Source organism: Hemicordylus capensis, chromosome 4 (genome assembly GCF_027244095.1).
Source record: "Hemicordylus capensis ecotype Gifberg chromosome 4, rHemCap1.1.pri, whole genome shotgun sequence".
Lineage (NCBI taxonomy): Eukaryota > Metazoa > Chordata > Lepidosauria > Squamata > Cordylidae > Hemicordylus > Hemicordylus capensis.
This window is the reverse complement of record NC_069660.1, coordinates 55,213,380-55,234,835: the sequence shown is the minus strand read 5'-3', so window position 1 is coordinate 55,234,835 and position 21,456 is coordinate 55,213,380. Positions and strand designations below refer to the sequence as shown.

Below are 21,456 nucleotides of genomic sequence, written 5' to 3'. Positions count from 1 at the left end.
TATGACAGCAATGAAAGTAACACTGAGAGACCTTAAAGGCCGAGTTGAAGACAGATCATCCTGGAGAGAATCTATGTGGTCGCTAAGAGTTGACACCAACTTGCCGGCACTCAATCAATCAATCAATCAATCAAATTCTACCAAAGAAAACTACATGGCTGGTTGCCAGGAGTCGACAGACTTGACGGCACAACTTTACGTTAGATGCACTTTGGATGTTCTGCCTCAAGTGCCAAAATGTCTGGAGCTGGCCTTGTTTCTCTGTGGAAGGGCCATACCAGAGGTATGGCTCCCTAGGACACTTACACAGGCCCTTGAGCTATAAGGGCCAGCAGGAAGTTCATGTCATCAAGGAAGACCTCCAGGTTAGGGTAGGGCAGGTCCTTGGGCTCACCCCTGCCAGCTGCTGCTTTGTCGGCATAGACGTACACCACGCCTTCCTTCATTTGCACATGGTAGCCAAGATTCTCAGGGAGGCAGTCAGTACTGAAAGGATCTTCATCACCCTTCATAGGTGGGGTGAACACTGAAGCAAGAGATGAAGCACTTTAATTATGGGCAAGGAAATTATAACATTTAGATCTATAATATTCTATGATTAAATCTTGTGCTTCTAATAAATTCAGCTGGGAAACTATCTGTGCCTGGGAAAGGACAACTGGGATTGGCTGCCATTCAGTAGTTTACAACTTATTTTCTCATTTTGAATACCATATAAAAGATGATCTGGTTGAGTTTCACTTACCAAAAGTGATGGGTCTTAAGAGTTTTAATTAGCAATAAACCCAGTCCTGATATGACCCAGTACTGGGTTGTGACCCACTCTTTGAAAACCACACCCCTAGGTGATTATGCTGCCCCTATATGCCCCGTGCATCTACTTCATGCTTTAGGACGGTTCTATTAAAGCTTTTACTAAGGCGTTTGTCCTATTTTTTTCTGCCTAAATTTTGACTTCTGGCTATATGAGTATGCTTTTCTTAACATAATTCTATGGGGCTTTGTTTATACTATCAGCTGTGGTGGTGCAGCGGGGAAGCAGCTTGCCTAGGGAGCAAGAAGCTGTTAGTTCAAATCTCCACCGGTGTGCTTCCCAGACTCTGTCATTCAGATATATATATATTTGCAGTCACCTATAGCGGGCAGCAGCGATATAGGAAGGTGTTGGAGGCAGATGCTCACTTCAGTGGCAATGGCAAAGGCATCATCTCATACTGTGTGGGAGAAAGGCAATGGTAAACCACTCCTGTGTTCTACCAGGAAACCACATGGCTCTGTGGTCTCCAGGAGTCGACACCGACTCGACGGCCCAATCTTTCCTTCCCTTTGTTATGACCAGTACATAGCTTAGTTATGCTTTTATTAAGAGCAGTATTGATGATTTTTTTCTGGTGCCTGTAGTGAACGGTTTCTTCATAAAATATATTTTGATAAACTGGACATTTGAGAGTTCTGCTTCATTCTCAAAAGTCTTGCCTACCCACAATGCTATGGTTAAGCTAGAGTATATAGAAGGGTAGAGGAAGAAGGTAGAAGGACTCTGTTCTAACCCAGAAAGTGGGGGACCTAACACTGTTTATATCTGATTCCGGGGTTCCAAACCTGTGGTACTCCCAGGGATATAGCTAGGGGAGATGGGGCCCATGTTCACCCCTCTCCCTGGCTGCCGCTTGGAGTGAGGGAGATAATGAAGGAAATAGGGAGGGGTGGAGCAGGGTGGCCCTCAGGACCTGGGGGGCCTGGGTTCTTTGAACCCATCTGCCCAATTCTAGCTACACCCCTGGGTACTCCAGTTGTTGCTGAACTACAACTCCCATCATCCCGAGCTATAATTTGTAGTGGCTGGGGATTATGGGAGTTGTAGTTCAGCAGCATCTGGTGTACCACAGGTTGGGAGACCCTATCTTATTCCATACCCCCATTCAGTAGCAGCCCAAAACCTCAGTGTGCCTGAGGCAGTACTCCAAATGCCATCTCCCCCTGCCACACACTCCTTTGGAAGTTGAAAGGGAAAGTCAGGAGGGTCAAATCACTCCAGAAAGCATGGGACTTATTTAAAACCACAGTACTAGAAGCACAGTTGGAATGTATACCAAGAAGGAGGAAATATACCACCAAGTTCAGGAGGATGCCAGTGTGGCTAACAAGTAGAGCCAGGGAAGCTGTAAAAAGGAAGAAGACTTCTTTCAGAAAATGGACGTCCTGCCCAGATGAAGAGAACAGGAAGGAACATAAACCCTGGCAAAAGAAATACAGGGACACAAGAAGGGATGAAAAGAGAGAGTTTGAGGAGCATATACTGTAGCTAGAAGTGTCAAGGGGAATAACAAAAACGTCTTTAAGTATATCAGAAGTAGAAAACCTGCCAGGGAGACGGTTGGACCTTTAGATGATGAGGGTGTGAAAGGGATTATTAAGAAGGATTGCAGAGAAGCTGAATGAGCTCTTTGCATCTGTCTTCACGGCAGAGGATACTAACCATATACCCTCTCCAGAATTGAGTTTTTTAGGTTTAGCAGCTGGGGAACTGGGTGAATTTGAGGTGACAAGAGAAGATGTCTTGAAAAGCTAAAAATTAACAAATTGCCAGGGCCAGATGGCATCCATCCAAGAGTTCTGAAGGAACTCAAATGTGAAATTGCCGATCTCCTAGCAAAATATATATAACTTGTCCCTACAATCAGGCTCTGTACCAGAGGACTGGAAAGTAGCCAATGTGGCTCCAATTGTCAAGATGGGATCCAAGGGGGATCCAGGAAATTACAGGCCAGTCAGTTTAACTTCAGTGCGGGGTAAATTGATGGAAAGCCTACTTAAGGACAAAATTGTTAAGCATATAGAAGAGCAGGCCTTGTTGAAGGAGAACCAGCATGGCTTCTGCAAGGGAAAGTCTTGCTTCACTAATCATTTGGAGTTCTTTGAGAGTGTCAACAGCCATGTAGATAAAGGTGATCCGGTTGACATAGTATTTGGACTTCCAAAAAGCTTTTGATAAAGTTCCTCACCAAAGGCTCTTGAGTAAACTTAGCAGTCATGGAATAAGGGAACAGGTTCATTGGTGGATTGGTAGGTAACTGGTTGAAGGACAGGAAACAGAGAGTAGGAATAAATGGACAGTTTTCACAATGGAGGGAGGTAGCAAGTGCGGTCCTCCAGGGATCAGTACTAGGACCAGTGCTCTTTAACTTGTTCATAAACGAAGTTGGGGTGAGCAGCGAAGTGGCCAGATTTGCAGATGACACTAAACTATGTAGGGTAGTGAAATCCACAACAGATTTTGAGGAGCTCCAAAAAGATCTCTCCAAACCGGGTGTGGGCGACAAAAATGGCAAATACGGTTCAATGTAAGCAAGTGTAAAGTGATACACATTGGGGCAAAAAACACCAACTTCACATATACACTGATGGGATCTGAGCTGTCGGTGTCTGACCTGGAGAGAGGTTTCTGGGTCATGGTGGACAGCTGTCAGTGCACGGCAGCTGCGAAAAAAGCTAATTCCATGCTAGGAATCATTAGGAGGGGGACTGAAAATAAAAATGCTTTATAAATAAATAAATAAATAAATAAATAAATAAATAAATAAGATAAATAAGATAAATAAATAATTAAATAAATAATGCCCTTATACAAATCTATGGTGCAGCCACATCTGGAGTACTGTGTAGAACTCTGGTCACCACCGGGATGTGGCGATAGCCACCAGCTTGGATGGCTTTAAAAGGGGCTAAGATATATTCATGGTGGACAGGTCTATCAAAGGCTACTAGGTCTGAAGGCTGTGGGCCATCTCCAGCTTCAGAGGCATGATGCCTCTCAATTAAGAGGGGTTTAGATAACTTCATGGAGCAGAGGTCTATCAATGGCTACCAGTTGGAGGGCTGTGGGCCACCTCCAGCCTCAAAGGCAGGATGCCTCTTTGTACCAGTTGCAGGGGAGTAATGGCAGGAGAGAGGGCACACCCTCAACTCCTGCCTGTGGCTTCCAGAGGCATCTGGTGGGCCACTGTGCGAAACAGGATGTTGGACTAGATGGGCCTTGGGCCTGATGCAGCAGGGCTGTTCTTATGTTCTAGCAGTTGCAGGGGAGCAACAGCAGAAGAGAGGGCATGCACATTCTTCTTGCCTTTGGGTTCCCCGGAGGCATCTGGTGGGCCACTGTGTGAAACAGGATTATGGACTAGATGGGCCTTGTGCCTGATCCAGCAGGGCTGTTCTTTTTGTGGTTGTGGGGAGGACATCTTGCTGTCCCATTGGCACCCCAGCAGTCTGCTACTTGAGACAACTGCCTCACCATGCCTCATGAAATGTTTGCCACTGCCCCCATTTGATTTACAGGTTCCTTGTCAGCCTATCTATCTATCTATCTATCTATCTATCTATCTATCTATCTATCTATCTAATGAATTGATAAGTGGTAGGAGTGTAGCCTAGAGAATATATTACAATCTGATTCAGACTCTGCCTACTTCTTGTTGCAAACCTGAATCTGAATGGTAGAATAATAAGCACTTCATTAAGGTCAAGCCGCACCTTATAACAAAAGGTGACACAGAAATAAAAAAGATCAGCTGGGTGAGAATGAGGAGGATGAATGAGATGATCCATGACCCAAAGGGTAGCCGGTCTATGGTATCACAATGGGCATCATGTTGCATATTCAAATTGAGAAGTGGCCAAACACAAGAAATGTCAGGACTACGTGCCACTTAGGTTCTGGCTATCTACCAGTAGAGAGAACATGCTAAATGTGCACTGCCAGGAAGTGCTGCTCTTGACCATAAGTAGACCTACTGAGATAAGAGTGTGAGCAAAGTTGGTGTAGGGAATCAGACCTCCACAGTTCCAACTAGCAAGGTTGTGCAAGTTGGACCCTAAAAGATATTGGCAAAAAGGCTATCTCATTCCCAAATGAGAGAGAGGCAAACCCAGAGAGGCCATCTCTGCCTGAATAGACAAGTTTTTGCTGAAGGGTTGATGCATTTCCACACAGTCAGGGCTGGCATTGTTGGGCAGCTGATGAGAGCACAGGGCCTTCACAAGGGCCCTAAGACCACCTCTGTGCCCATAGCAGAGCAACTCTTTCAGGGCCTACCCAGGTAGGTCAGGGTCCATGGAGGGCAGTCTAAGGACAGCCCCCTGAAACCTGGAACTGGACAACCTGGAATTCTGTACATAGTGGCCTACATGTTGTGCAGTGATACAAGGGCAGAAGGGCTCCACCCTTGCAGAGAGGCCAGAGAGGAGCTGCACAGTCCTCAGGGGCATATTTCTGGAAGTGAAAAGGGCTTTTGCAGGGAGGGGAGAGAAGCAATAATTACTTTCCCAACCCGCTGTGCACACACTGAGCTGCAGAACAAGCCTTTGCCTCAGCAAAATCCTATTCTCCAGCCTCTTTGTGATGGCAGATTATTTTTCTGCCCTCATATCACTGTGCAACATGTAGGCCAGCCTCACAGGCATCTGCCATTTTGCTCTAGGATACAATCCGGGTGGAACAGGTTGGGCTTTCCAAGTAATTGTTCAATCACTTGGGAGGAGAGCTGGTCTTGTAGTAGCAAGCATGGATGGTCCCCCTTGCTAAGCAGGGTCCACCCTGGTTTGCATTTGAATGGGAGACTATACAGGTGAAACTCGGAAAATTAGAATATCGTGCAAAAGTCCATTAATTTCAGTAATGCAAATTAAAAGGTGAAACTGATTTATGAGACAGACGCATTACATGCAAAGCGAGATAAGTCAAGCCTTAATTTGTTATAATTGTGATGATCATGGCGTACAGCTCATGAAAACCCCAAATCCACAATCCCAGAAAATTAGAATATTACATGGAACCAAGAAGACAAGGATTGTAGAATAGAACAATATCGGACCTCTGAAAAGTATAAGCATGCATATGTATTCAGTACTTGGTTTGGGCCCCTTTTTGCAGCAATTACTGCCTCAATGCGGCGTGGCATGGATGCTATCAGCCTGTGGCACTGATGAGGTGTTATGGAAGACCAGGATGCTTCATTAGCGGCCTTCAGCAATTCTGCATTGTTTGGTCTCATGTCTCTCATCCTTCTCTTGGCAATGCCCCATAGATTCTCTATGGGGTCAGGTCAGGCGAGTTTGCTGGCCAATCAAGCACAGTACACTGTATACTTTTCAGAGGTCCGATATTGTTCTATTCTACAATCCTTGTCTTCTTGGTTCCATGTAATATTCTAATTTTCTGGGATTGTGGATTTGGGGTTTTCATGAGCTGTACGCCATGATCATCACAATTATAACAAATTAAGGCTTGACTTATCTCGCTTTGCATGTAATGCGTCTGTCTCATAAATCAGTTTCACCTTTTAATTTGCATTACTGAAATTAATGGACTTTTGCACGATATTCTAATTTTCCGAGTTTCAGCTGTATGTGAGCACTGTAAGAAATTCCCCTTAAGGGATGGGGTCACTCTGGGAAGAGCACCTGCATGTTTGCATGCAGAAGGTTCCAAGTTCCTCCTTGGCATCTCCAAGATAGGGCTGAGAGACACTCCTGCCTGCAACCTTGGAGAAACCGCTGCCAGTCTGGGTAGATGATATTGAGCTTGATAGACCAATGGTCTGACCAATGGCAGCTTCTTGTGTTCCTATGTAACACGGCAGCCATTTAGTTGAGTCTGCAAACTATTTATAGTTACCTGGCCACAGATCTTCATTGGGCTTCCACACCTCATTCTCAATGGTACGCAGGAACTGGGAGGGAGTCTTGGGGAAACGCTGGAAAGATTTCTGCATATATCTCTCCCGGATACACAGGGCACGGTACAGGCCTCTACAGACAAGCTCAAAGTCCTCCACTGTCACCTGTGAGATACATTTGTTAAAATTCCTGGGCGCATATGAAGCTGATCAGGAACACCATGCATGCAAAACTATGTGGGTTGAAAAGGACAAGGGGACACTGCAGGATCATCAAACACTGTGCTGCTCTAGCATGCCTGGGCAGGCATGGGCATGTAGAAATAGTAACTGCTGTGAAGACAGAACATAAAGGAAGTTAGATCACTCTGTGAAGGAGAGAGTAACAGGAACATATTCCATCTCTCCCAGTGACCCACCCCCCAGTCTGAGAGGGGCAATGAAAGGCGATCAGGGACTGTGATACGACCCAACTGCTGGAGCTATTTTGAGGACCAGAATGGTCTCACTTCAATTTCATCAATATCCCTTGACCCAGCAAATCCCGCTCTGGGTTTGATTTATTTCCCCAGGGGTTCAAGTTAGGTCAGGCAAAAAACAGCCACTGATCAACACAGCTAAGGTTGATCATAGGGAGAACCTTTGTGCCTCTTTTCCTTCATCCTATGGCTGGTCTGTATCCCTTGAAACTACAAGTGTGGGATGGTTTCCGAGGATGGTGATTGGGATTAGCAGTGATCTACCAAGAACCTTTCTGCCTGATCCAGTTCTGCACACATGGGTCTTTGCTGCACACAATCAGCACATCTTCTGTCAAGGTGACTGTGCGTGCGTGTGTGTGTGTGCGCGCACTTGCTTTTCCAGGCAATCAAGTTACAATATTTTGTGCCTAAGACAAAAGCTATTCTTTTCTCAGACAGTGCATCCATTAGTAATGGGATCAAATATGGAAGGTCACACAAGGGTTACAGGCCTCTACCAGATATTGCTTCAGATAATCAGTGACAAGGGACACACACACACACACAACTCCATGTCTGTACCATTTGTGAACCTGTTGTTGATGAGGGTTCTTAAGGATCTGTTGTTGTTTTTAAAGTTCATTGGAGATTGTGTGTTTGTCTGCTATAAACTCCAGTAGCAAACAGAAAGAAAGTGACGCCTCTCACACACACCACTCTGCTGCATCAGTGCCCATTCCATTTTGTCATGCTTTTGGTTTTTGAATTCTTGGAAGGCACTGGAGTTTACTCCCTCTGCTGAATGTCTTCTGTGCAGGAACGTCCATTTAGTCAGACAGTTTTTAGATAAAGCTAACAACAGGGGGACTCCACCTCTTCCCACTGCAAGCCCACCCATCTACCTAGTACAAATGGCATATTGGACTATTCCTGAAAGGCCACCAGTGGAGTACTGTGTGGAAGGGTTTGCAGCCCAGTTTTTCAGTGCTCATCTGAAAAGCCCTCAATTGACACATTGCATAAGGAGCAGTTTCTGAAACACCCCAAACAGAAAGAAGAAGTGTCAGGAGAATGGACTCAGCCCTGACAAGTGAGAATGGACTCAGCAGCACCACCAGCTACTGACCCCTGCAGCATAATCTCCTGTGATCTGCACACGCTGGAATTTGGGCACCTCTTGATACACAGCACTGGTAGAGATAACCTCATCAATAGTGGACAGCTTGGTGGAAGACTTTCCTGCAATAGGGACTGCCAGGGCAATAGTCCTCAGCCTCAGAAGCCTCTTTTTTCTAGGACAGAAGGAGAAGAAAAGGGAAGCAACACAACTTCAAACTCTGGCCTGCAGTGTTTGGTCCATTCTATAGGAGCAATTATATGCATCACACAATTAGGTTGATCATATATTTCCCATGGCTACTACTATTCCTTGGCCTTGCCTACATTTCAGGTCTGGTGGCTCACATTAGCAGGCATTATGTCAGGAGCCCGAAGGAGTGGCGGAAGGAGAGAAATCACGCCCCTTCACAAGTCTCCTTACTCAGATCTCGCGCCTTTCTGATTAATTAGATTTGCACCTTTGACTAGGTTTTTCGCTAAATTTGCATTCTGTATCCAGAGACATTTACATGCAGAAGCTAAGCATCCAAATCCTGGGGCAGCATTCAGAAGCAGTAATTTAGCAGAGCAATAAGGAGCAAAGCTCTGCTCAGATACTCCAGCCTAAGAATAGACTCAGTGATAGAAATCAAATGACAAGCAGATGATAGCAACAAACCACTAACACTGTGGCTTTTCAAACTGCTTGTAGTTGAAAGTTATCTGGTATCAGCATTCCTCAATAATGGCACACAAAACCAAAAGTACTGGGGGCACAGAAGGGCCAAATCCCCCCCCCCCACATGTGTGGGGGGTTGAAACATGAAATTTCTAAAAGACATGAAATTTCTAAAAGAAGAACAGTGTATTTTCCATTAATGCTCCCATCCAAATGAACCCATCGGAAATGACTATCTATCTATCTATCTGACTTGCATATATTTATTTATAATAAAGAAAAGCACTCTAAGTGCCTTTACACTCTGAGTATACAAAAAGTTATCATAGGGCTTAAGTGATGGGGTGTGAATTTCAAGGGGGGGGGCTCTGGCACTGCCCCTCTAAGGTCATACTTGTGGTCATATTTCAGTGCACTCCTCTATGGGAGGACAAGAAGGCTGGTCAGAGCTACTCACTCATTAGGAGAAGCTATCATCCTTACAAGACCAGCCAATTTGTTTGGGGAACACTGGATATCCCCCTAGATTATGAAAAACTATATGAGCAAATTGTTTTGTTTGAGGCTGTGTCCCTGTTTTTTCTTTGGCAGGTTGTTTCTTTAACCAGCAGAAGGAAAACTTGTGCTGGAGACTGCCATAATATGGGTTAGTCATCTTAGCTTTTCCATACTTGAAAGCTTCCCTAGGATTGGAAACCTACCCATTCCAAGTTCTTTAGTCAAGTGTTCACATCACAGTCGGTGATCACATCAGGAGCATGCCTTAAGCCAGGGATTCTCTAATTTGGGTCCCCAGATGTTGGGCTACAACTCCCATCATCCTCGGCCATAATGATTGAATGCTATGGAACTCAGTTTTGAGAATCCCTGCATTAAGCAAGATGACCAGCATTTCCCCATGCCGCTCCTCTTCTCTGAGCCACATCTCTTGTGAAACCTGTCCAGCTTGGTGGGGCATTCAAGTCCTACAGAGGCAGGCCAAAGCAAAGAGTGGTGAACTCCACGATGTGTCCTAGTGCAGAGAAAATTAATTCTACCTGCCAAGGCTAAGTTCACCAGGGTATGTAAATCAGGGTGTGATGACCCATTTTGAGTGAAAGATCTGGGGGTAGTGCTATAGGGTAGCAAAATATCAGGAGTCAATTTTATCACCATGGGAGGTGGGAAAAGAGAATACCATTCGGATTTTATGCGTCAAACATCTAAATGCCTTCAGCCATCTGTGGTTCGTATCGGTTCCTAATGGGGTTTGTCTCTTCCACATACAACATTAGTCCATGTGACTGTGACTTCACCTCCTAGCCCTAACTCTTACTTTCATTCATCCTGTTCCATCATCCCCCATTTTCTATGCTCCCAACCCACACTCAGTTCTCACCGTTTATCATAGTCAGCTTTGGTGTCCTCCTGGATCAGGTGCTCCTGCATTTCGTGGTGTGAGATGGGGCAGACATCTTCCACGTCAAAGGGGGAGATTTCATGCCGGCCTCCTTCATCTTTCACCTCCGAGGCAAATACCCTCTCTGCGAAGGAGCGCATGGCCTCATCCGTTTCTGTTGGGCAAATGCAGTAGGACACTTAACCAGTTGAGTGCCATTGTGAGAGAGGGGGATAAATGATATAACTCAACAGGTCAGCCTTGTAACCTCAGAGAGGAGCTCAGGCTCCCGTGCTCTTTGGACACCCTGCAGGGAAATGCTGGTCTTAACATTCTGTCACAGATGTCATAAACCTGGAGACCAGCTTGCACCACATTTCTGGGAACCACTTGATGGTTACAGGGTGGGGACCCCAATAGGGTTACAGCATACATAATAAACTGAGTCATACTATTGATCAATCCATCACAGTACTGTCAACCCTGACTGGTGTTGGTGCATCAGAATTTTAGGCAGAGATTTTTCTCAGTACTTCTACCTGAGATCCTTTTAATGGAAGATGCTAGGGACTGGAAAAGCAAGAAAAGATGGAGAACAGATGACAAACAGTAGATACATGGATGCATGGAATGGAGAAGACTGGTGAGCATCTCAGTCAAACTAAACCTGCCTTTATAGTCGTATCACTGGCTTGGTGTTTTTACTTCTCTTTTTTCATAAATAGCATGCACAGGGGACCCCTGATCTGGATTAGGTCTATGGTGGTAGAGGGGCTTTTAAGCCTATCCCTGTAATCATGGTTGCAACTCAGATTGCTTCTTGGTCTACATGTGCTGGAATTTCCATTGGCTATGGAGAAAGTCTCCACTTCTTGATCTAGAATCTGGATTGTTAGAACCTGCATTTCTCCACATCCTGGAAATGTTTGCACCTCTCTTTTATGTAGCCCTGTTCAGACATTATGCTGTACTAGTCTACAGACTTCTCTCGATCCTGAGGTCCTTGATAATTATAGACTAGTCTCCAACCTTCCTTTTCTTGTGAAGGTTTTGGAGAACATTGTATGTGCTCAGCTTGAGGGAGTTCTGGATGAAGCCGATTTTCTAGATTCTCACCAGTCGGGTTTCAGGCCACGGCACGGCAGGGCAACAGCTCTGGTTGATGACTTGTATCATGACCTTGATGAGGGTAGCAGCACCCCTCTTGGCCCTTTTAGATCTCTCAGAGGCTTTCGATACCATCGACCATAGTATCCTTCTGGAGCACCTGTGCAGGTTTGGTATTGGGGGCACGTTTTTGCAATGGTTCCTTCTTTAGCGGGTGCTTTCAGTCGGTGTGCATCAGTGGCGATGCTGCCGGAAATGATGAGTGAGAACTTGCTCGGGCTCTCAACAGCCCAGGCCATGCCCCCTTTGTGCATGATGTCACATGCAAAGGGGCACGGTCTGGACTGCTGAGAGCCCAAGCAAGATCTCACTCGTCATTTCAGGTCAGAGAAAGGGGGAAACATCCTATTGGGCAGCTGGCGCTGAAATAACTGGCGGAGAGTTCGCCCGGGCTCTCGGCGGCCTAGGCATGCAAGGGGGGAGTTCGCCTTTGCTCAAGGAGAGTTTGCTGAGCACAGGCTTTGTTCAGGACACTGATTATTCTCCATGCGGTTCTTGGGGCGCCACATTTGTTTGGGCTCTCGGTAGCCCGGGTGGGAAGGGGGAGTTCGCTCTGGGCTCCTCTGGAGCCCAAGCCACGCCCCCATGTGTGTAATATCACACACATGGGCGTATGTGGAGGGGGCAGCCAAGTGGAGCTGGACCCAGGCTGCCATTTGGCTGGCTCCGCGCCTGACCAGGCGTTTGCCCTTTAAGTTTGGTTTTTAAAAAAAATCTCAGAGACTGTTCTTGCCTTGTACACTGCCCTGAGTCTGTGGACTAGGTGCTATATTAACTCTTTTAATAAATAAAATAAATACAGATGTCTGTGCCCTCGTATATGTTTGTGCGTGAAAGACTGTACCTGCATTCATTTAAAAAGTGAATCTGGGTATGGGTTCCTCAAATGCATGGTACAGATAGGAAGTACTGGAAATAACATGTGAACAATTGTACCTGTGTATAGACTTGTACCTGTATACACAGAAGACCCACTGTACGAGCACTCAACATAACGTCTGAATAGGGCTTCAGTAGGATGGCATGACAGGATGAGAGTAAATTTTTAAAATGAGTGATTTTTTTATGGAGTTTTCCTGTATTTTAACTTTTGTAAACTGCCTTGGGATGTTTTATGCAAGGTGGTATAAAAATTGAACAAATAAATAAAGGTGAACGGAGGCTGAAAGACTGGGTTTTCTCACTCAGTAACTGCACATGTGATCACCATAGTGCAACTAAGGATGTGAACTGTGCTTAAACTGTCAGCTTTATATAGGATTCCAAGCTAAGAAGCAGCCAGGTGACTTAGAAAGGAGGGTCTTACCTGTTTGGGGTTGCCCGAAGAGAACATTGTAGTCTTAGCCCCTTTTCCTGGAAGTCAGAGCCTAGATGTAAGAGATTACCCTTCTGCCACTAAAGAAAGCCAGATGGTTTATGGTGGGAGAAAGTGAAAGGGTCTGTCTAGAGCACCTAAGCTGCAGGATATGGAGAACTCACAGGTCGCTATGGAGCCAGACCTCCAGCCCTGAACCATTTTTGGAAGGGCGGTATATAAATTAAAAGAAATAGATAGATAGATAGATAGATAGATAGATAGATAGATAGATAGATAGATAGATAGATAGATAGCAATCCCTGACATCACCAATGGATGAGGCTACTACTAGATGTTTCTTGTTTCAGCCAGCAATGATAGAGCATGCAGGTAAAGTCACATGAAAAAACACAGTTGGAAACATTACACATATACATCTGCGTGCAGCACTAGGGGTTACTCTGAGAAAGGACGGGCGTGCGACACTGCAGTCTGTGGTATTTATCATTAGGACTCCACCTCTTAGGTGGCATCAAGGCAGCTTCTTGCACGGGGTACTTCTGGATTTACAGCCTGAGCTTATGATGCACATTTAGTCAGATGTAAATCCAACTGCATTCATAAATATGCATAGAATTTAATGTCACAGACATGATTGCCAACAGACAGCTTACAGTGGTGATAGGCAAGACTAACAAGAAGGGCACCTGTTGTCTGCTGCTGCTTTCAAGACATGGAGGAAGCAGGAAAGTGATACAGTTCAGCAGGAGATATGCCAGTGGGAGAAGCAGGATGGGCACAGGATGTCATGACACAAGAATGCCTGGAGGCCATGCTGGTGAGAGGTGCAAGCAGTGCCACTTCCCAGTCAGATAATGCACATGAAGGGTGAGCCAGGAATGGTCCACTCCAGACTGGGAGGTTGGTGATAAGGGGAGGAATCTGGTCATCCTGCTCTGAACTCCCAGCTGCTGCTTATCTCCGTGTGGCCAAAGCCAACATTTATACAGATCTCAGTTCCACAACAACAGGGAGGCAAACTTGTTCCAAGCTGCAGCAAAATCCTTGAAGATGGGGGCTGCTGGGCAAACTGGCTCATGCTCAGCTGTGCACCCAGCAGGAGCTGGGTAGCCCAGCAAGACCGCCATTTCTCAACAGAGCAACCTGCGCCTATTCCCAGTCTTCAGGTCCACCAAGTGCACCTGGTGGACCTGAATTAACCAGGATCCAAAGAAGTAGACCTGCCTGGGGTCCAATATATGACCTTCAGGTCAGTGTGAACCCATACCATCAGGTAACTTCAGCCATGCACCTTGTTCCTATTTTCTCAGCAAGCAGGGTACTCAGGTTGGACGGGTGTGTGTCCAACTTATAGCAATGAGGGCTATTAGCTAGCATCCAACTAAAATAATTGGAGGAGGGAATGGGGCTCTAGTTTGGGTTTAGGGTGTCAACCAGTGCCGGCTCAGGGTTGTGGCACCCTTGGACAAAATAGTCCCCCGTGCCCTAGTAGTCAGTGACTGCAAGCTGTTTTCCATGCCCTGAGGCGGTGGGTGGTGAGGAGCAGCTTCCATGAACCACTGACTGGGAAGCACTTTGGAGCCCACCCCCACCCCTGCATCTGACATCAGACACAGGGGGTGGGGCCACTGCCTGGGAGAGGCTCCAATCGGACCCTCCCCCATCCCTCCCCGGTCAGCATTTCAGTGAAATGCTGGCTGGGGAGAAGAGGGGCACACGCTCCAAGCCAGCAAACCTGCCAGCTTGATGCAGGAGGGAACAAGGGGGGCTCCCTGGCTGTGAGCGTGCCGCAACTCTTTTTGGCACCCATTAACCCTTGGCGCCATTGGCCAGGGCCACTTTGGCCACTGCCTTAAGCTGGCCCTGGTGTCAACTCAATAAAGATAAAGGTCTGATTCAGCTTTGAGGAGTGCCTTGAAACGGATTCAGTCAGAGCTATAGGGCAGCAAACCATTATGGGGCTATAAAGTCGGATGGTCATTTGGAAGGAACAAAGATAATGTCTTAATCTCATGAATCCATAGAGACCTCCAAATGAGTGGACAGAAAACTCCCAGGAGGTTCTACAGACAGGGCTTTCCTCCGAATCCACTCCAGATTGGAGTGTGCCAGTCCACATATTGGCTGGATTTAACCCGACCTCCCTGCGGGCTATCAGGGACCAGGACAGACAGGGCTTTGTCCCCCACCCCCGCAAGGGACTCGGCGAATTCTGGCTTAGCCAGAGGTATATCCGACTTAAAATAATCCTCCATTTGCAGTGGCTTTTGGAAAAACCCTCAATGTTTCTGCTAAGCTCCGAGCAGTGGCCGAGGGCTATGTGAATTCTCCACCTAATCACCCGGATTAAACTGTCTTGAATCTGCTGCGAAGTAGATTTGCTCCTCAGATACCCCACAGCATAAAGCCCTGTCTGTAAAACCTCCAGCTAAAGCTAAATCCTGCTCTTCAGTCTGAAACAGACTCCTTTAGTTCTGCTACTCCAGGAACAGTTAAGAGCAAATGGTTAAAGGACTGCAGCCTTAGTAACCTCGCCATTCCAATATAATTTCAGCTTCTGGTTGCATAAATGCATGCCTGGATCCAATCAGTGCACGGGTAAACTTAAGTCATTTGCGGATATGTGATTTCAATAAACAAAGGGCATTAGGACTATTCTTTGGTGATGGTGAAGTTTGCATAGGGTGCATAGAACTTCATCCCACTCCTAGTCTGAAGGTCTGAGAAAGAGAAGGTATGATGTAGCATGGATGAAACTTCTTGCAACATTTCACCTAGAAACGTTATAAAGAAAGCGCATCCCATGCTGGCCCCATTAGACCACCCTTCTGCCATGGCCCCATGCAAGGTCATCCCTGGATGCATCACAAGCTCCTGGCAATTGCTGCTGAGAAATGCAAAGTCCCTGGGCAGTCATGATCATTTGTCTGTTGGGTATCCAATGATCATCTGCTTGACAAGGCAGCAGGCGGCACAAGGAAGGCCTAATAATACTCACGTTTCTGCTCTGCTGCATGAGATGAAAATTAAAAAAATAAAATAAAACAAACAAATGTGATCAGATCTCAGGATTTGTAATATTTGACAGAGATCTTACCTGTTTTCCGCATTCATGCAGAGGAATGAATGGTTATCTTTTGGATGGACAAATATTGCCAGAACCATTGTTTACACATATTACATACAGATCATAGCTTTTCGGTAGCTCTACAATGAGAAACAAGAACCATTCAGAAAACAGTTGGGGCAGCTTGATGTGGCTTTTTGACTGCGCACACGTATCTGTAGTCCTTCAATTCCTACCTCAGAGTTTCCGGGACTATAAGCCAGAATTTGGGATTTACTACACCAATCATACAATCACCTTCCATACAGTCATTTGGGTACAAGTGAGTGCATGGAATGGTGATAGGTGCCATGCCTGCTGGCACCGTCCTCTTACTGTGACATGTTCAAAAGGTACTGTTTACACTAAATGAAGGCATATCAGCTTCATTAATGACTGAGACCTTTGATTTTCAAGGACACTAGATCGTGCTTATAGGAACCTGCCCATGAAGGCTCTGCACAGATGGTACCTTTGAATGGATGAGGTCTGCTCAACTTTGGCCCTCCAGTTGTTTTTGGACTACAACTCCCACAATCCCCAGCCACAGCAGTCAATAGCCAGGGATTATAGGAACTGTCGGTCAACATCTGCAGGAGGGCTAAAGTTGAGCAGCCCTGGATTGAAGTCAGAGGCAGGGACAAGTGGCATAAACCTCATCACTTCTTCATGTTTTCATTCCTATCCAAGAAACATATGAAAAAGCCTCTATTACTGCAGCAGCATAAATACCTCTATTGCTACAGTATGCATAAATACTGTAATCTTAAGATGATGCCCTTAGAATAGCTGCATGGGGAAGGGGAAGGTGTTTGTTCATAAGTTCTTTGTTGAGCTAACAGGAGAGCATCCCTCCTGGATCAGAAAGGAGAGCAGGCTGGCGGTGTGCTATGCTAGAATAAATATCCGTGTAACAAATCCTGGTGAAAGTGCATCAGGAAAACAGAGAGCAGGTTTTCTTATTAAGCAACTTTGCTTCCATGTTCAGGAAGGATAAATATTTGCCGTAGTATAATCTAGCAGAGGAAGAGCTTGGCACAGCATTATCGGTTACAGTCAAGTTCTGATTTTGTGCCAGTAATGACAGCACAAAAGTTTTGGCAGGGCTTGAAGCTCCCAGAAACTCTACTTTGTAGAGCCCTGCAACCAATTGAACAATGGTGGGCGGGGAGGGGGGATGCTGTGTTTTATTTTGTTAGCAGCTTTGGTAATAATATAGAAAAGCAGGATATAAATATAGTGAGATAGACAAGCAGCAGCAAGTAAGGTGCTCGATGTGCCCATAATGGTCCTGGGTCCAGATATGCAGATCTCACACACACACCACACACACACCACACACACACACAGAGCGAGAGAGAGATCCATCATAGTTCAGTTTCTCTCCGGATGTTGTGATAGGGCAGCTAAATACAATCATAAGCAATGATTGCCCCACCCTATGACATATCACTGCTCCAAAGGATGGTTTACTTAACAAATCCCTTTTGAGCATTACAATGGCTAACCTATGCCTACATCTTAGAAAAGCTACCTAACTGTCATTTCCCAGATACATGAAAGATACTGACTGGCAGAGCAGGTCAGCTCCTTTCTTTCAGCTCCAGGAGTCTGACCATTCCCCTGAAGGCACTGATGGTTCATTCTTAAAGTTATGCTAGTGCAACACAGTTCCAGAGCTTTTCTCCAAACCTTTTAAAGAAATTGAATACCTACAAGCAGGTTTGCCATTGTTTAATTTTACTTTACTGTGCAGTGCTTTGTTTTATGGGAATAATAATAATGATTAGTGCAGTCCTAATTCTGGTCATGTTTTAGGTGATCCTCAGGTTGTTGTCAGCTATTGAAAAAGACCTGTGCGCCCTGAGGGAAGAAAAGAAAGGATAAGCCCAGACCAGGGAACTCTGGTAAAAGTCATCAATGGCCTGAGAGACAACACTGCTTTTTAAATCTTCTGCAACATGTTAGTTTTAACATTGCAAACTGCTTTGGATATCTTGGCTTAGGCAAAGATAATCCTGTATAAAGATAATATTTTCTGCACATGATTAGATTCATCTACATGTGTATAAATGATCATCTGAATGGAAAAACATACACTCTCGACCCAGGATTTAAATAGTAGAATTTAAAATGTGCGTTAGTCACTATCATGTGATTAGATGATCATCCAGGTTGCCTGAGCCAGCGTGGTGTAGTGGTTAGAGTGCTGGACTAGGACCGGGGAGACATGAGTTCAAATCCCCATTCAGCCATGATACTTGCTGGGTGACTCTGGGCCAGTCACTTCTCTCTCAGCCTAACCTACTTCACAGGATTGTTGTGAGGAGAAACTTAAGTATGTACTACACTGCTCTGGGCTCCTTGGAGGAAGAGCGGGATATAAAATTTAAATAAATGTAAAAAATAAATGGTGTCCCCATCGCCACTTCAAAATTGTAAGAACAGAGTCATTCTGATGAATGATAGGATCATTCACTTTCCCCACATTGGTCTGTCTGAGATTGTTAGCCAAGTGGGTATTTTAAAAACACAGAGATATTAATTCTTTGTTTAAATGTTTCATCTGAATTGGCCCATTAATAGCACTGGGTTATCTGCAATCACTAGAATGTCTAATCCATCAGTGCTTTCAGCTCTGCATTGATAACTTATACATGTGTTTCTGTCCTCTGAATTAATTCCCTCTCACTTCTTGCTTTATAGGAGGAAGTAAAATAAGCTGATCATTAGAAAAGCTGGTACAACAAAACTTGCCCTTTTAAAGTGTGTAAAAGCTCAAATTACAAGTTAGACAGAGCTATATTTGTTTCATGTAACTGTTTCAGTCAGAGAGAAGATATTGTAACATCCATTAACAGTCTCTCAGAAGAATCAGCATCCCTGGTTGGGAGATGGAAAATCCTACCAAGAAACTATTGGTCTTTGATCATTATTTGTAGATATTTACTGTTTATGACCTAAAAGGGAGATGCTATTTGTATTCAAGTATGGGGGCGGGAGGGGAATGGCTGAACTCTTTGATAACAAGAGACTGGAAAAAGAAAACTATAGACATTTTAGTAAACCATTCAGTGTTGCCCTTAGTAGGGAATATGAATGCTGTATGAGCAGACACAAAGCCACCTACGGTAATAGCGCAGTGGGGAAATGACTTGATTAGCAAGCCAGAGCTTGCTGGTTCAAATCCCTACTGGAGTGTTTCCAAAACTAAGGGAAACACTTATATTGGGCAGCAACGATATAGGAAGATGCTGAAAGGCATCGTCTCATATTGTGAGGGAGGAGGCAATGGTAAACCTCTCCTGTATTCTACCAAAGACAACCACAGGGCTCTATGGTCGCCAGGAGTCAACACTGACTCGACAGGACACTTTACTTTTATGAGCAGGCACACAAACAAAGTGCAATCTGGAGCAATTGTGACTTTGAACTAGAGCCACCATCAGCTATGTTTGTATATAACATGGATTTTCTTTCTTTCTTAACATATAGTACGCCCGCACTTATCTAATCATCCTTTTCCAGACTCCTTGGAACGTGCTGGTATTCAGCTTGCAAAAACATGAGATGGTTCCGGAAGAGTTATTCAGAATACTTGCAAATGTAATATATTGGCTTAGAGACTGAGCTACAAATCAGTACTTCCTTTGTTTTGAATCTCACCTGAGACATGAACTTGCTAACTGACTTAGGCAAACTATTCTCTTTGGGTTCCAGCTGTGATATGGAGCTAATCAGGGCTGAACTACTATGGAAATATAGGAAGCTGTCTTATACCAACTCAAACTATTGGTCCCTCTAGCTCACTATTGTATCCACCGACTGGCAGTGTCGCTTCAAGGTGTCAGGAGGGAGTCTTTCCCAGTTCTACATGGAGATGCCAAGGACTGAACCCAGGATCTTCTGCATACAGAGCAGATGATTTTCCACTGCCCCATTTCCCTATGAAAAAGGCCACTTTGTGTGGCAAATTGTAGGCCAGTTTTTGGGGCACCACCCTCCACCCATGGATGGCCTGCACTCTAGGGGAAGGCGTCAAAATGGCACCATACTGATTTTCCTCTCCCGTTCCCAATAGAAAGTAGGAAAGAGCTGGAAGGAAGGAATTTGGAGTATGGCTTTAAGAGAAAGCGAAAAGGGAAGAGAAGGATGCCATTTTGATTTCTTTGGCAGCCTGCAGAATTTCACAGGCTAGGCCTGGAAATAATATAACATACCCATCTTATAGGATTATTGTCAGGATAGCATCAAGATAACTTATGTGACACACTTTGAACACTTTAAAGCTGTATACAAATGCTAAATGTTATTACACACACATAGGCCTCTCTTTGGAATTCCTTTTGATCATGTTGTAACAATAGACACACCCTTTGAATCCAGGATGAGCTACCTTGCTCCAAACAATAGCTGAATAAACCATTGAAGATGAAAGCTCTCCATTTTACCCTATGATTGGGTAAATGCTGGGTCAGGGAGTGCTCCTGTGTACTTTTATATGGCTTCCCATGTATTTTTAACACCGGAGGTGGGGGCGCGTTTCTGAGCTGAGCTCCGAGTTCTCCTCAACGTACGTTACTTCTGCAGTATAGCAGCCTCTCCTGTGTTCTTTGGGAAAGCAAATCCACCCACCCCCCACCCCGCCCCCCCGCACCACACCCAGTCTCTTATTTAACTTCTCATTCTTTCTACCTTCTGGGTCTCCACCACCTACACCAAAAACCAAAAGGAAATTCCATCTTAGAGGGCTTAACTATTGGCACCTGCCACTGCCTCATGCTATGAGGGGGTTAGACCTACCTGGAACTTTGACCTGCGGCATTTTCCCTACCACCTTGGAAGAGTCCTGAGGAAGTGACTGTGTGGCAGGCAAGTGGAAGAACGAAGCTACACAACCAGCCAACACTCACTTTACTATTTATCTCCCCTCTTGTAACCCTACTCTCCTGCTCTAAAAGGAGTGGAGGAATAAGCAACAGACTATTTAAAGCTGCAGCCAGGGAAAGTCTTAGTGGTAACAGGTGAAGCAAGCCACAGGCTGGGGTTTAACTCTGTTGGGCCTGAGATGCCTGATGGGGACTGTAAATGTAGAGTCCCAGGATGCCACAAATGAGAGATTACTGCCAAGATCATGGCCACAACTGGGTACTTTTGATTCGGCAGCAACTGACACTGTTCTCTGTCCCTTGAATGAGGCTTAAATGAACTGATTCAGTCCTTTCACAGTCTGACTGTGCACTGCACTCCTGTGGATATGTTCTACATGGGCTTCAACAGTATGCTTTCTAACCATAACAACAATTTTTTTGGTTAGCTACCCTATAACAATTGCTCTTTGGATGGCTAACAAAGTAAAACAAAACTGACCACCACTACACATTTAAAAGCCCATTAAAAGAAAGCTTATGACAAAATACAAAAATGTTTCACAACTTTTAAAGAACTGCTTACATCTTTTAAAAAAGTTACCTTCCTTTACATTTTCTATTGTTTATTTGAAACATTTTGTATTGTTTATTTGAAACATTCTTACCATGCTTCTCCCAAAGGCATACAATATTAAAACACACAC

General features: G+C 45.1%; 1 protein-coding gene across 1 annotated transcript in view; it reads right to left on the bottom strand.

The window, feature by feature from the left end:
* AMPD1 (adenosine monophosphate deaminase 1) overlaps positions 1 to 20,811 on the bottom strand; it is a 32,349-nt gene extending 11,538 nt beyond the window's left edge. Inside the window, exons 1-5 of the mRNA XM_053313670.1 lie at positions 20,685 to 20,811; positions 10,291 to 10,465; positions 8,262 to 8,427; positions 6,674 to 6,839; positions 307 to 526 (exon numbers count right to left, since the gene is read on the bottom strand). Of these exons, the coding sequence (XP_053169645.1) occupies positions 307 to 526; positions 6,674 to 6,839; positions 8,262 to 8,427; positions 10,291 to 10,465; positions 20,685 to 20,706 (749 nt within the window). The 5' untranslated portion in view covers positions 20,707 to 20,811. The remainder of the gene's footprint in view (positions 1 to 306; positions 527 to 6,673; positions 6,840 to 8,261; positions 8,428 to 10,290; positions 10,466 to 20,684) is intronic.
* Between the last annotated feature and the right edge of the window lie 645 nt (positions 20,812 to 21,456).